Source organism: Colletes gigas, unplaced genomic scaffold, assembly GCF_013123115.1.
Source record: "Colletes gigas isolate AHSC1104 unplaced genomic scaffold, ASM1312311v1 Colletes_gigas_Sc00015, whole genome shotgun sequence".
Classification (NCBI taxonomy): Eukaryota; Metazoa; Arthropoda; class Insecta; order Hymenoptera; family Colletidae; genus Colletes; species Colletes gigas.
The window spans coordinates 982,256-997,792 of record NW_025106644.1 but is presented as its reverse complement, the minus strand read 5'-3'; the positions used below and the strand labels follow the sequence as shown (position 1 = coordinate 997,792).

Here is a 15,537-nt window from a genome sequence, read left to right as displayed (position 1 = left end):
CCAGGAAATAGTATTAATACTTAAATGTAATATTAATACTTAATAATTTTAAGAGAATGTACAATACTCTCAATAATTTATTATTAATTACGATTAAATACAGTAATTATTTGCAAGAAGCAAATTATACATAAAAATACTGCGTCTCTATGGATAATTTCTTTTCTAACCTCGTCACTTTCTTCCATCGTACTTGGTAGTTTTGCGTCGTCCCGCCATTTTCTACGTTCAATGTACGAATGTATAAATCCTTACAATTATCGATAAGAATGATTTTTCTAATATCTTTTTGTATTCTTCAAAAATAAAAAAAAAAAACTAGTGTATTAGTAAATTTCTGTAAAAAAGTTGAATAGAATTCCCTGAAAATGTGAACGATCGTTAAAAAGCAAAACATTTCTTCGCAGAGTAAATTTAACACGTTGACTGCTGCGTGACACATCGGCGTGTCACGCAACGTCTCATTTCTTATTACAATTTATTCGACAAGGAAATATTTTTTAACATTTTGACGACAATGTCACATTTGTATCCATCAGGAATTTATTTGTTTTTCTAGTGCAGCGAGTCAGCGAAAAACGAAAAAATGTGACGAATATACAGGGAGCACCAAACATTTTTTTTTCAATGGAAAGTGACACTATTTGTTGTTATTGTAATAGCTAACGAACTAAATAAGATTTACTCCAAACATTTTTTTCTCTTTTATTCTAATGTTTTCCGAAAAAATAAAATCGAATGACATAATTAACAATTCCACACCAAACGTTTAAAGACCAGCGATGACTTTATACTTGGCCAGTGTTAGAAAATATTACTTTATATGAAAAGAGAAAAGCTATGTTATGTACAAGAGCATTGCCGTCATTTATTACTCATTTTGTACTAGTGTCGCAATTTATTAACAAGTGAACCATTATTTTATTCGACTTTGGTGAATACACATATCCCTGAAATTCTACTCACTTACGAGAAAAAAATTCGATTAGGTACTGAAATTATTAGACGAAATTAAAAAATTTCAAATCATACTAAAAAAATTATATTTAGTTACAGGGGTCAATTACAAGCATTTTTAGTGAATAGACATACCCCGAAATTCTACGCACTTTCGAGAAAAAAATTCTTTACCCGACATATAATGTGAGGTTAGAAATGCTTCCCTAAAATTTCATGCGAATTTTTAAAATGTCGTAACTCCTGAACGGATTGGAGGATTTTAATTTTTCAAAATGCAAACAACGCGCATTTTAGTGGAGAATCTGTAGAAACTCTACCAATATTGAAAAAGTTGTTCCTTAACCTCGTAAAGTGAGAAAAACCACCTAAAACTGGTCCAATTTTCAAACGGCCATAAATTCTACAATAGTAAAGGTATCTCATTGAAATTGTTTTTGGAAGCAGAGCCTAATAGGTACCTACAAAAAAGTATTAGAATTCTTTTCTGTAAAGCGTCAAACAAATTTACTAAAAATGAAAAACTAATTTTCAAGAAAACTCGACAGGGGGTAAAATTTTCGACGAAAAAAAAGTTTCAAATCGTTCTGGTAAAATTATTTTCGGTTGCGGAGGTCAATTACAATCATTTTTGGTCATTAGACATACCCTCGAATTCCTACCCACTTTCAAGAAAAAAATTCGAGGTGTGAAATTTATTCGACAAACTTAAAAAATTTCCAGTCGTTCTGGAAAAATTATTTCCGGTTGCGGGGGTCAATTAGAATCATTTTTGGTCATTGCGCATACCCCCGAAATCCTACGTACTTTCGAGAAAAAAATTCCTCACCGAACATATAATGTGAGGTTAGAAATTTCATGCGAATCTTTAAAATGACATAATTCCTGAACGGATTGGAGGATTTTAATTTTTCAAAATGCAAACAACGCGAATTTTAGTGGAGAATCTGTAGAAACTCTACCAATATTGAAAAAGTTGTTCCTTAACCTCGTAAAGTGAGAAAAACCCCCTAAAACTGGTCCAATTTTCAAACGGCCATAAATCCTACAATAGTAAAGGTATCTCATTGAAATTGTTTTCGGAAGCAGAACCCATAGGTACCTACAAAAAAGTATTAGAATACTTTTCTGTAAAGCGTCAAACAAATTTACTAAAAATGAAAAACTAATTTTCAAGAAAAGTCGTCAGGGGGTAAAATTTTCGACGAAAAAAAAAGTTTCAAATCGTTCTGGTAAAATTATTTTCGGTTGCGGAGGTCAAATACAATCATTTTTAGTCATTAGACATACCCTCGAATTCCTACCCACTTTCAAGAAAAAAATTCGAGGTGTGAAATTTTTCGACAAAATTAAAAAATTTCAAATCGTTCTGGAAAAATTATTTTCGGTTGCGGGGGTCAATTGGAATCATTTTTGGTCATTACACATACCCCCAAAATCCAACGTACTTTCGAGAAAAAAATTCCTTACCGAACATATAATGTGAGGTTAGAAATTTCATACGAATCTTTAAAATGACATAATTCCTGAATGGATTGGAGGATTTTAATTTTTAAAAATGCAAACAACGCGCATTTTAGTGGAGAATATGTAGAAACTCTACCAATATTGAAAAAGTTGTTCCTTAACCTCGTAAAGTGAGGAAAACCCCCCTAAAACTGGTCCAATTTTCAAACGGCCATAAATCCTACAATAGTAAAGGCATCTCATTGAAATTGTTTTCGGAAGCAGAGCCCATAGGTACCTACAAAAAAGTATTAGAATACTTTTCTGTAAAGCGTCAAACAAATTTACTAAAAATGAAAAACTAATTTTCAAGAAAAGTCGTCAGGGGGTAAAATTTTCGACGAAAAAAAAAGTTTCAAATCGTTCTGGTAAAATTATTTTCGGTTGCGGAGGTCAATTACAATCATTTTTGGTCATTAGACATACCCTCGAATTCCTACCCACTTTCAAGAAAAAAATTCGAGGTGTGAAATTTTTCGACAAAATTAAAAAATTTCAAATCGTTCTGGAAAAATTATTTTCGGTTGCGGGGGTCAATTAGAATCATTTTTGGTCATTGCGCATACCCCCGAAATCCTACGTACTTTCGAGAAAAAAATTCCTTACCGAAAATTTAATTGGATGCCTAAATTTTTCGAAGAAAAAAAAAAATTTCAAATCGTTCTAGAAAAATTATTTTCGGTTGCGAGGGTCAATTACAATTATTTTTGGTGAATAGACATACCCCCGAAATCCTGCGCATTTATGAGAAAAAAATTCAATACGAGCGGAAATTTAAACATTAATAATTTTTTAACAAAGCCTCCATCAACAAATTGGCGTTCTTGATTTTCGTCTTATTTTGGCCTCTAGAATCTCCCATTAAAATTTTTCAATTTTACAGAAGGATTAATCAAGCGCTTGCGAGAGAGACAAGACGTAGCCCTCTAGCGGCAAGTACAGGAGGTGTCGCCACAATGTAAATAGATCGATGATAATGCAATTTAACGAAACGAATAATTAGAAGTGTACTGAAAGAAATCTGAATAAGTATGTTTATTTAAATATTTTGAAAAAGAATTTGGAAAGCAGTGTCGAAAAAGTGGATTATTTTAAACTTTATGACAACAATGAAACGTACATTGTGTATCATCAAAAGTGATTAATATAACTCCCCGTTAATATAATTTAAATATTATAAGAAATTTTGTAATTAATTCGAAATTAGAATTTAAAAACAATTATATTGCGATTCAAAAGAAGCTTTAACAGAAAAATCGAACAAAATTGAATCGTACAATGTAACCCGATAGTAAAATATCAAACCGTAAAATAAGTATTTCAAATGTTACATTATCATTTTTTATGTTGGTACGCGGAAAGGTAAACATGAAATTCAAGTACGAGCATCCAACGTTGTTAAAAATGAAAATTATTTCAAGACCGTTTAAAAGTTTTTATCAATATTCTATCTTATATACATGCGTATGCATATAACAGACACCCCGGTCAAGATTTTCAAATCCAACGACGATTCGAGAACGCGAAATATTGTTGCCGTGATACGATAGTTTTTTGTTTGGAAAAGATCAGCGATCGGAAAAATCGTCGCCGTGTCTATTTTTCGACTTGTGTGTTCATCAGTACGATTAAAACGTCACATCGAGATCAAGCATGTTCGACGATTGCATATTCCTCTCGTTACGTTTCCCGAAAAAGCTCTGGCGGATCGTGAACGAGTGCGACACTGGCGCTATTCGATGGAGTTTGGGCGGCAACACCATTCTGCTCGACTACAAGAAATTCCAAGAACAATACCTTGGCGCTGGCAATTCCATCTTCAAAACGAAAAATATAACGAGCTTCATCAGACAGCTGAACCTGTACGGGTTTCGTAAGGTGACGTCGCACAATCAGGACCCGATCTGCAATTCCCGTAACCCGGATGTCCATGAATTCATGCACGAAAACTTTCGTACTGGCCGACCGGATCTGTTATCGAGGGTGTATCGAAAAACCGCTGGGAAGTTGAAACATTGTCGACGCATCAATCTGACGACCGTCACGGAACCGGACAGTCTGACCAAGGACAATGATCGCGTTTCGCGTTTACACATGTGCCGGGTAAATAAGCTACTTTTACAACTTGTCCTTTCGAATTATATTGCATAAACAAACAATCGCGAGAAAACGTGATGATAGTTCTACGATATCGCGACAGATGTCAGGCAACGCCGGTAGTTATCTGCACCGTCGATGTCGTACAGTTCGTGACAAATGACAGATTCGTTAGTTTTTATTTACCACGCAGATACATTTTTCGATGATTTTTAAATGTATTATACATACTATTATACATACGTGCCTTGTTCAATGCATAATTTGAAAGAAAAGTTGTCTTCTATAATAAAAAATGAACCAATGATCGATTGACTTTTTTACGCAACCAAAACACGGTACATTTTTATTTCATTAGTTTAGATAGGGTTGATTCAAAATATTTAAACGGTAATAATGATGTTTATAATTAATAGTAAATTTTACGTGAGAGAAAGTATGTACTTAGTTCGGTAGCTGTAACAGTAGCTCTGTTCGTTGTGTTAAACGATGGGTGGCGCCGCGCTGCGGAGAATAAGCAAACTCTCGAGTTTATTAAAACAATCTTTTCTAAATTGATGCGTGAACGCAAGTACCTATAAAAAACGACGAATTTTATTATCAATTTAATCTATTCGTTTCATTGTGTTGGTCATGCTGGAAAACATCATTGACACCTTTTTTAATGAAATTTTCTTCCTGCATAAATAAATGAATTACAGTTGATACTTCTTGCATCAATGAATCATTCTGTACATTTGAATTTGTAATAAAAACGTTATTTCTTTTTTTAATATCTTTTGCTGCGGTTGCCCTTACAGATCTATAAAAAAACGATTACACTTTAAATATTTTTTTATTTTAATATCAATTCCTATACAGGGTGCTCGGCCACCCCTGGGAAAAAATTCTAATGGGAGATTCTAGAGGTCGAAATACGACGAAAATCAAGAATACCAATTTGTTGATGGGGGCTTCGTTAAAAAGTTATTAACGTTTACAGTTCCGCTAGTACTGAATTTTTTTTCTAGAAAGTGGGTACGATTTCGGGGATAGGTCTATTCACCAAAAATTATTGTAATTGACCCCCGCAACCGAAAATAATTTTTTCAGAACGATTTGAAATTTTTTAATTTTGTCGAAAAATTTCACATCTCGAATTTTTTTCTTGAAAGTGGGTAGGAATTCGAGGGTATGTCTAATGACCAAAAATGATTGTAATTGACCTCCGCAACCGAAAATAATTTTACCAGAACGATTTGAAACTTTTTTTTTCGTCGAAAATTTTACCCCCTGTCGACTTTTCTTGAAAATTAGTTTTTCATTTCTAGTAAATTTGTTTGACGCTTTACAGAAAAGTATTCTAATACTTTTTTGTAGGTACCTATGGGCTCTGCTTCCAAAAACAATTTCAATGAGATACCTTTACTATTGTAGAATTTATGGCCGTTTGAAAATTGGACCAGTTTTAGGGGGTTTTTCTCACTTTACGAGGTTAAGGAACAACTTTTTCAATATTGGTAGAGTTTCTACATATTCTCCACTAAAATGCGCGTTGTTTGCATTTTTAAAAATTAAAATCGTCCAATCCATTCAGGAATTATGTCATTTAAAAGATTCGCATGAAATTTCTAACCTCACATTATATGTTCGGTAAGGAATTTTTTTCTCGAAAGTACGTAGGATTTCGGAGGTATGTGTAATGACCAAAAATGATTGTAATTGACCCCCGCAACCGAAAATAATTTTTCCAGAACGATTTGAAATTTTTTAATTTTGTCGAAAAATTTCACACCTCGAATTTTTTTCTTATAAGTGGGTAGGATTTCGAGGGTATGTCTAATGACCAAAAATGATTGTAATTGACCTCCGCAACCGAAAATAATTTTACCAGAACAATTTGAAACTTTTTTTTTCGTCGAAAATTTTACCCCGTCGACTTTTCTTGAAAATTAGTTTTTCATTTTTAGTAAATTTGTTTGACGCTTTACAGAAAAGAATTCTAATACTTTTTTGTAGGTACCTATGGGCTCTGCTTCCGAAAACAATTTCAAAGAGATACCTTTACTATTGTAGGATTTATGGCCGTTTGAAAATTGGACCAGTTTTAGGTGGTTTTTCTCACTTTACGAGGTTAAGGAACAATTTTTTCAATATTGGTAGAGTTTCTACATATTCTCCACTAAAATGCGCGTTGTTTGCATTTTGAAAAATTAAAATCGTCCAATCCGTTTAGGAGTTACGACATTTTAAAAATTCCCATGAAATTTCAGGGAAGCATCTCTAACCTCACATTATATGTTGGGTAAAGCATTTTTTTCTCGAAAGTGCGTAGAATTTCGGGGTATGTCTATTCACTAAAAATGCTTGTAATTGACCCCTGCAACTAAATATAATTTTTTAAGTATGATTTGAAATTTTTCAATTTCGTCTAAAAATTTCAGAAGCTACTCGAATTTTTTTCTCGGAAATGAGTAGAATTTCAGAGATATGTGTATTCACCAAAAATGATTGTAATTGACCCCCGCAACCGAAAATAATTTTTCCAGAACGATTTGAAATTTTTTAATTTTGTCGAAAAATTTCACACCTCGAATTTTTTTCTTATAAGTGGGTAGGATTTCGAGGGTATGTCTAATGACCAAAAATGATTGTAATTGACCTCCGCAACCGAAAATAATTTTACCAGAACAATTTGAAACTTTTTTTTTCGTCGAAAATTTTACCCCGTCGACTTTTCTTGAAAATTAGTTTTTCATTTTTAGTAAATTTGTTTGACGTTTTACAGAAAAGTATTCTAATACTTTTTTGTAGGTACCTATGGGCTCTGCTTCCGAAAACAATTTCAAAGAGATACCTTTACTATTGTAGGATTTATGGCCGTTTGAAAATTGGACCAGTTTTAGGGGGTTTTTCTCACTTTACGAGGTTAAGGAACAACTTTTTCAATATTGGTAGAGTTTCTACATATTCTCCACTAAAATGCGCGTTGTTTGCATTTTTAAAAATTAAAATCGTCCAATCCATTCAGGAATTATGTCATTTAAAAGATTCGCATGAAATTTCTAACCTCACATTATATGTTCGGTAAGGAATTTTTTTCTCGAAAGTACGTAGGATTTCGGAGGTATGTGTATTCACCAAAAATGATTGTAATTGACCCCCGCAACCGAAAATAATTTTTCCAGAACGATTTGAAATTTTTTAATTTTGTCGAAAAATTTCACACCTCGAATTTTTTTCTTATAAGTGGGTAGGATTTCGAGGGTATGTCTAATGACCAAAAATGATTGTAATTGACCTCCGCAACCGAAAATAATTTTACCAGAACAATTTGAAACTTTTTTTTTCGTCGAAAATTTTACCCCGTCGACTTTTCTTGAAAATTAGTTTTTCATTTTTAGTAAATTTGTTTGACGCTTTACAGAAAAGAATTCTAATACTTTTTTGTAGGTACCTATGGGCTCTGCTTCCGAAAACAATTTCAAAGAGATACCTTTACTATTGTAGGATTTATGGCCGTTTGAAAATTGGACCAGTTTTAGGTGGTTTTTCTCACTTTACGAGGTTAAGGAACAATTTTTTCAATATTGGTAGAGTTTCTACATATTCTCCACTAAAATGCGCGTTGTTTGCATTTTGAAAAATTAAAATCGTCCAATCCGTTTAGGAGTTACGACATTTTAAAAATTCCCATGAAATTTCAGGGAAGCATCTCTAACCTCACATTATATGTTGGGTAAAGCATTTTTTTCTCGAAAGTGCGTAGAATTTCGGGGTATGTCTATTCACTAAAAATGCTTGTAATTGACCCCTGCAACTAAATATAATTTTTTAAGTATGATTTGAAATTTTTCAATTTCGTCTAAAAATTTCAGAAGCTACTCGAATTTTTTTCTCGGAAATGAGTAGAATTTCAGAGATATGTGTATTCACCAAAAATGATTGTAATTGACCCCCGCAACCGAAAATAATTTTTCCAGAACGATTTGAAATTTTTTAATTTTGTCGAAAAATTTCACACCTCGAATTTTTTTCTTATAAGTGGGTAGGATTTCGAGGGTATGTCTAATGACCAAAAATGATTGTAATTGACCTCCGCAACCGAAAATAATTTTACCAGAACAATTTGAAACTTTTTTTTTCGTCGAAAATTTTACCCCGTCGACTTTTCTTGAAAATTAGTTTTTCATTTTTAGTAAATTTGTTTGACGTTTTACAGAAAAGTATTCTAATACTTTTTTGTAGGTACCTATGGGCTCTGCTTCCGAAAACAATTTCAAAGAGATACCTTTACTATTGTAGGATTTATGGCCGTTTGAAAATTGGACCAGTTTTAGGGGGTTTTTCTCACTTTACGAGGTTAAGGAACAACTTTTTCAATATTGGTAGAGTTTCTACATATTCTCCACTAAAATGCGCGTTGTTTGCATTTTTAAAAATTAAAATCGTCCAATCCATTCAGGAATTATGTCATTTAAAAGATTCGCATGAAATTTCTAACCTCACATTATATGTTCGGTAAGGAATTTTTTTCTCGAAAGTACGTAGGATTTCGGGGGTATGTGTAATGACCAAAAATGATTGTAATTGACCCCCGCAACCAACAATAATTTTTCCAGAACGATTTTAAATTTTTTAATTTTGTCGAAAAATTTCACACCTCGAATTTTTTTCTTATAAGTGGGTAGGATTTCGAGGGTATGTCTAATGACCAAAAATGATTTTAAATGACCTCCGCAACCGAAAATAATTTTACCAGAACGATTTGAAACTTTTTTTTTCGTCGAAAATTTTACCCCGTCGACTTTTCTTGAAAATTAGTTTTTCATTTTTAGTAAATTTGTTTGACGCTTTACAGAAAAGTATTCTAATACTTTTTTGTAGGTACCTATGGGCTCTGCTTCCGAAAACAATTTCAATGAGATACCTTTACTATTGTAGGATTTATGGCCGTTTGAAAATTGGACCAGTTTTAGGGGGTTTTTCTCACTTTACGAGGTTAAGGAACAACTTTTTCAATATTGGTAGAGTTTCTACATATTCTCCACTAAAATGCGCGTTGTTTGCATTTTGAAAAATTAAAATCGTCCAATCCGTTCAGGAGTTACGACATTTTAAAAATTCCCATGAAATTTCAGGGAAGCATCTCTAACCTCACATTATATGTTGGGTAAAGAATTTTTTTCTCGAAAGTGCGTAGAATTTCGGGGTATGTCTATTCACTAAAAATGCTTGTAATTGACCCCTGCAACTAAATATAATTTTTTAAGTATGATTTGAAATTTTTCAATTTCGTCTAAAAATTTCAGTAACTACTCGAATTTTTTTCTCGGAAATGAGTAGAATTTCAGGGATATGTGTATTCACCAAAAATTATTGTAATTGACCCCCGCAACCGAAAATAATTTTTCCAGAACGATTTGAAATTTTTTAATTTTGTCGAAAAATTTCACACCTCGAATTTTTTTCTTATAAGTGGGTAGGATTTCGAGGGTATGTCTAATGACCAAAAATGATTTTAAATGACCTCCGCAACCGAAAATAATTTTACCAGAACGATTTGAAACTTTCTTTTCGTCGAAAATTTTACCCCCTGTCGACTTTTCTTGAAAATTAGTTTTTCATTTTTAGTAAATTTGTTTGACGCTTTACAGAAATGAATTCTAATACTTTTTTGTAGGTACCTATGGGCTCTGCTTCCGAAAATAATTTCAATGAGATACCTTTACTATTGTAGGATTTATGACCGTTTGAAAATTGGACCAGTTTTAGGGGGTTTTTCTCACTTTACGAGGTTAAGGAACAACTTTTTCAATATTGGTAGAGTTTCTACATATTCTCTACTAAAATGCGCGTTGTTTGCATTTTTAAAAATTAAAATCGTCCAATCCATTCAGGAATTATGTCATTTAAAAGATTCGCATGAAATTTCTAACCTCACATTATATGTTCGGTAAGGAATTTTTTTCTCGAAAGTACGTAGGATTTCGGGGGTATGTGTAATGACCAAAAATGATTGTAATTGACCCCCGCAACCAACAATAATTTTTCCAGAACGATTTGAAATTTTTTAATTTTGTCGAAAAATTTCACACCTTCTCGAATGTTTTTCTTGAAAGTGGGTAGGATTTCAAGGGTATGTCTAATGACCAAAAATGATTGTACTTGACCTCCGCAACCGAAAATAATTTTACCAGAACGATTTGAAACTTTTTTTTTCGTCGAAAATTTTACCCCGTCGACTTTTCTTGAAAATTAGTTTTTCATTTCTAGTAAATTTGTTTGACGCTTTACAGAAAAGTATTCTAATACTTCTTTGTAGGTACCTATGGGCTCTGCTTCCGAAAACAATTTCAATGAGATACCTTTACTATTGTAGGATTTATGGCCGTTTGAAAATTGGACCAGTTTTAGGGGGTTTTTCTCACTTTACGAGGTTAAGGAACAACTTTTTCAATATTGGTAGAGTTTCTACATATTCTCCACTAAAATGCGCGTTGTTTGCATTTTGAAAAATTAAAATCGTCCAATCCGTTCAGGAGTTACGACATTTTAAAAATTCCCATGAAATTTCAGGGAAGCATCTCTAACCTCACATTATATGTTGGGTAAAGAATTTTTTTCTCGAAAGTGCGTAGAATTTCGGGGTATGTCTATTCACTAAAAATGCTTGTAATTGACCCCTGCAACTAAATATAATTTTTTAAGTATGATTTGAAATTTTTCAATTTCGTCTAAAAATTTCAGTAACTACTCGAATTTTTTTCTCGGAAATGAGTAGAATTTCAGGGATATGTGTATTCACCAAAAATTATTGTAATTGAGCCCCGTAACCAAAAATAATTGTTTTAGAATGATTTGAAATTTTTTAATTTAATTTTTTAATAACTGTTTAATAAAGCCTCAATCAAGAAATTGATATTCTTGATTTTCGTCTTATTTTAGCCTCTGGAATCCCCCATTAGAATGTTTCCCAAGGGTGGCTGAACACCCTGTATATACTCAAAGTAACAATAGTTTTGTTTATTTTTTTATAAAAGCGTACATCTGTTTTTATCTCATGCTATCTAATAATAAATATAAATCATAACTCGTTAAGTTTAACCGTGTTCTATACGTGAATCTAGTAACTTTTTAAAAAAATAATAGTTAACGAACGATGGACGATTTTCAGTATGACTAATTTCGACATTTCGACGAATTCAGAATGATACATTGTTGTCTTAACAATGGATTTAAGTCTACAGCTCTCATAATGTTGGAAAATAGAATAACAAATCAACAGCTTAAACTTAATTAAGATTATTTTTGATATTCTAAAATTTAATGGAAATATCAAATTCCGAATGAAAAACTATATGTGATCTAACGCTTACTAAAACAATAATGTTGCAAATACTTTAAAAAAATGGTAAATCAGATTGAAATGTAATTAACGTCGTGAATAAATTCATATTCTACCGCTAAATGGACACAGCCAATAGAAAACGTTTGCGATATACCGACGAGCCCTCTGCTGGACTTTGGACGAAGGACTTTAAAATCATTTACTAAATCATCTATAACTTTTGTTTTTATATCTACTAATATAAAAACAAGGTTGCAAAAACGCGATACTACTTATTGGTAATACGTACCTGTAATTTTATCATTTTTCCTGTTCAGTTGGCGCTAAAGGAAGCCCTAAAACAGATAGCGCAAGAACATCAAAGAACACACAACCATGGAACCAGAGATAACGATTATTTGAGTAACGCTACAACCTCTTACGGAAAAGGTACAGTAATATAACGCGTGAAATATTATAAACACGGTTACAGAGAATATTTAGCAATTATAAAACTTAATAAACAAAGAATACAATATGTGCTCTCGTTACGAAATCTAAAAACTAAGTAAGAAAAAATTAAAGTTATCTGATTGCGATTACCTGCAATAATACGTCTGAAAGTGTAGCGTGTATATGCAAATGTTAAATTTTAATTTCCCGACGATTTATGTTTATAATTATTTGAAATCGTAGAAATCTTGAAGGAACAATAAAGTATATTTAATAAAATAAAATAAATATTTCGGAAAATTTTATAACTTACAACTAAATGTAATTTCACAAATTATGATACAAATTTCTATCCGCGAATTCAAATACGAGGCGAAAATAAAATACATTTATTTATCGAGTAGTGCTACGAATTTTCTTTAAAAATTGATATTAACGTAGCAATTTCAGAATTGACTTTCATTTAAAAAAAAAAGAAAGGATAACTGACTTTGTTAAAATTCTAATTTAAGTTTCTTGTATTATTAGTATTATTACGGCTGCTCAAATGCGTGGTAAATTTTGTTTTGTAAATAAGAACTGTAAAATCCGAGCTCCAAAATATAAATCATTTATTACATTTATCAGTTAGAAAATTTATTTGCGAATATAAATATTTATGTACATACTACGTACTGCTACTGCTGGTAGCAGGCTGATTGGACGTACGCTTTTTCTGTTCCATTTTATGTCTATTTAGAAAGTTCATAAAAGACTCCGCCTCTTTATTTTCCTCCTCGTCTTCGACTTTGAATAAATTTTCCGTGCCCTCTTCGTCCTCGCTCGATTCGTTGCCAGCGTGCTTTAAATATATGTCCGCGATTTCTCTTCCACTACCAATTGTTGTTACAAATGGCACGGTCTCGCCTGCAATATTCTGCCCCGCTTTCTCAAGTTGTTCCATTTCCGTTTGCCGTCTTTGAGCATCTCGTTTAACTTTCGTTCTCTCCCAACCTTTTTTATAATCCCTTGAGAAAATTTTTTTATTTAGCTTACGGAACGTTCGTTGCTTTTACACGGGTGCATAAATGTTTTACTAGTTTACCTTTCGTATTCCTCTACGGCGTCGTCAACAAGTTCCAAAAACTTTGTAATACCAGCCCCCGTAACAGCAGAAACACCACAACTACGTAAATGTCTATAAAATTCGTCCAGCGTCAGAGCCATGCTGCGCGTTAGGTTGCTGATATAGCTTGTTTCCGAATCCAAAGCTTCTTGAAACGCTTCAAAATCTTGCATCCAATCTACCGCGTAACTATGTTCCACGATATCAATCTATTGTGGTTACGTTATAATTAATAAATTACGTAATAATGTCAAGCACATCGAATCCTATGCTACGCTTGAAGAAATAGAATATTTACGTTTCGTATTATTTATATGAATTTCAGAGGATCCGTACAATCGAAAGTAACACAGAATTCAATGCATCGAGTATCGTCCTTCCGCGAGAATAAGGCACAGAGTGTTTACATCCCCACTCTTGCTGCAGTCCGCTGATTGGCTGTCACCGATCTTCGTCACCATTTTCGACCAATCCTGCGAGTCGATGTAAACACGCTGCGACTTCTTCCCGTGAAAGAATGGTAGTTCCATTTCTCGTAATTACCTTATTCATAGCGACGATAAATGGTAACTTAGTTTTGTAAAGAATAGAACACGCGTAAAGCATGTTGGACATGAACGTTACAGGACTAATGCTTCTCACAGTATCTAATACATACACTATAATCGTCGGGAATTCGGATGCTAAAGCTTCCGTTATAATGGTTCCACTTGCCGACCATGTAAAAACTTCTATTTGCCCGGGTGTATCTAGAATTATATAATCGTGCTCTTTGCTTGCTTTCTTGATGAGTTCTATCACTTGATCAAATTTCGTGGAGAACAAATTTAAGGCGGTAACGATACCGCCATTCGGTCCTAAACTGTACTGTTTCATCACTTCCTTGTAATTCACCGTATCTCTTACGTCTGAAACATAGTTTAGTAAAAACTCCTTGGTACGTAAACAACAAACGACTGAACATATTCGCAAGAAATACCTATGTTCGCTGGGTAAGGGACTTCCTTGCACGCAGGATCTAAATTTATAATGTACGGTTTCTTAATTTTATATAACACCAAGGCGAGCCGATTTACAAAGAATGTTTTTCCAGATCCAGCCATTCCCAGAACGATAATACAACATGGCTTTTTTTGTTTGCTGCTCGTCTCGGCGGTCGTAGAATTCTGAGCGGTATCATTTTCAGAAAATTTAGAACTATCGATAGATTCAGCCATTTAAAAATCTGCAAAACGATTAATTCAAAATTGAACTATTTATAAATGTATTCAACAAAGAACTGGTTTGTAATATTTTGAACTTAAACAGGATAGGAGAAGAAAATGTGTGTTGTAATTTCGTTACACCGAATCAAATTTTATTAGGTGTACAAGGTAAACTATTAAAGTATTGTTCGACAAGATACATTTAAACTAACAAAGAGTTAACGTGTATCCATAATTCCAAGATATATAAACTGTTAGAAAAGTTATATATTTAACTTTTTAGGTTTATAAGTCAAAGAGTACAAGGTGTACAAGAAAAGTGTTTTCCTTACAGTCGTTTCAAATTTATAGGTTAATGTAATAAATCGAATACATTTTATTTGACTATTTAACAATGAGCAAATTCACAATTGGTCTTATTAAGTTGAAAGACAGAATTACAAGGGTAATTCAATCGTTTCAAATTTATAGGTTAGGATTTATAGGTTAATGTAATAAATCGAATACATTTAGTTTGACTATTTAACAATGAGCAAATTCACAATTGATCTTATTAAGTTGAATGACAGAATTACAGGGTTAATTCAATTCTAGTAATATATTCTTGACAACGTACCTAATACTTTAAAAAATATTATAATTTTCTCGCCTGTACGTGATAGTTTAAACTGTACAAATCGTGTATTAAATTTTCGTACTAGAAATTCGATCGAAAGAATTTCTCAAATATTTTCTTCTAACTAGGTACATATCCTGCACATAGACCGGGAATCAGTCCATTTAATCAAATTCAATGCAGGCCAAATTTACCAGATTACATCTTAACCTCAACTTTTGTGTGATCACGTATGACAGCCCCGATTCGAACTCAGACATTGTTCTTGTGTGAACATAGCTGCGTTAAA

General features: G+C 32.7%; 2 protein-coding genes across 3 annotated transcripts; one reads left to right on the top strand and one right to left on the bottom strand.

Annotated features, from left to right (window-relative positions):
* The first annotated feature begins 4,116 nt into the window (after nt 1-4,116).
* LOC122399883 (heat shock transcription factor, X-linked member 4-like) lies at nt 4,117-4,614 on the top strand. Its single transcript, XM_043400939.1, has one exon. It carries the CDS (start codon nt 4,117-4,119, stop codon nt 4,612-4,614), a length of 498 nt encoding a protein of 165 aa, XP_043256874.1.
* A 728-nt stretch (nt 4,615-5,342) lies between these two features.
* Nucleotides 5,343-15,489, bottom strand: LOC122399788 (GPN-loop GTPase 1). 2 transcript variants are annotated; one of them, XM_043400745.1, is made up of 7 exons: nt 15,249-15,489; nt 14,407-14,652; nt 13,971-14,335; nt 13,407-13,636; nt 12,998-13,329; nt 12,180-12,225; nt 5,343-5,362 (listed from the first exon to the last, which is right to left on the bottom strand). In XM_043400745.1, exons 2-6 carry the CDS (start codon nt 14,642-14,644, stop codon nt 12,191-12,193), a joined length of 1,200 nt encoding a protein of 399 aa, XP_043256680.1. In that variant the 5' UTR covers nt 14,645-14,652; nt 15,249-15,489; the 3' UTR covers nt 5,343-5,362; nt 12,180-12,190. The 2 variants fall into 2 exon arrangements, with proteins under 2 accessions (XP_043256680.1, XP_043256681.1); XM_043400746.1 differs by having other exon boundaries at nt 5,347-5,362; nt 12,991-13,329.
* Nucleotides 15,490-15,537: the final 48 nt, after the last annotated feature.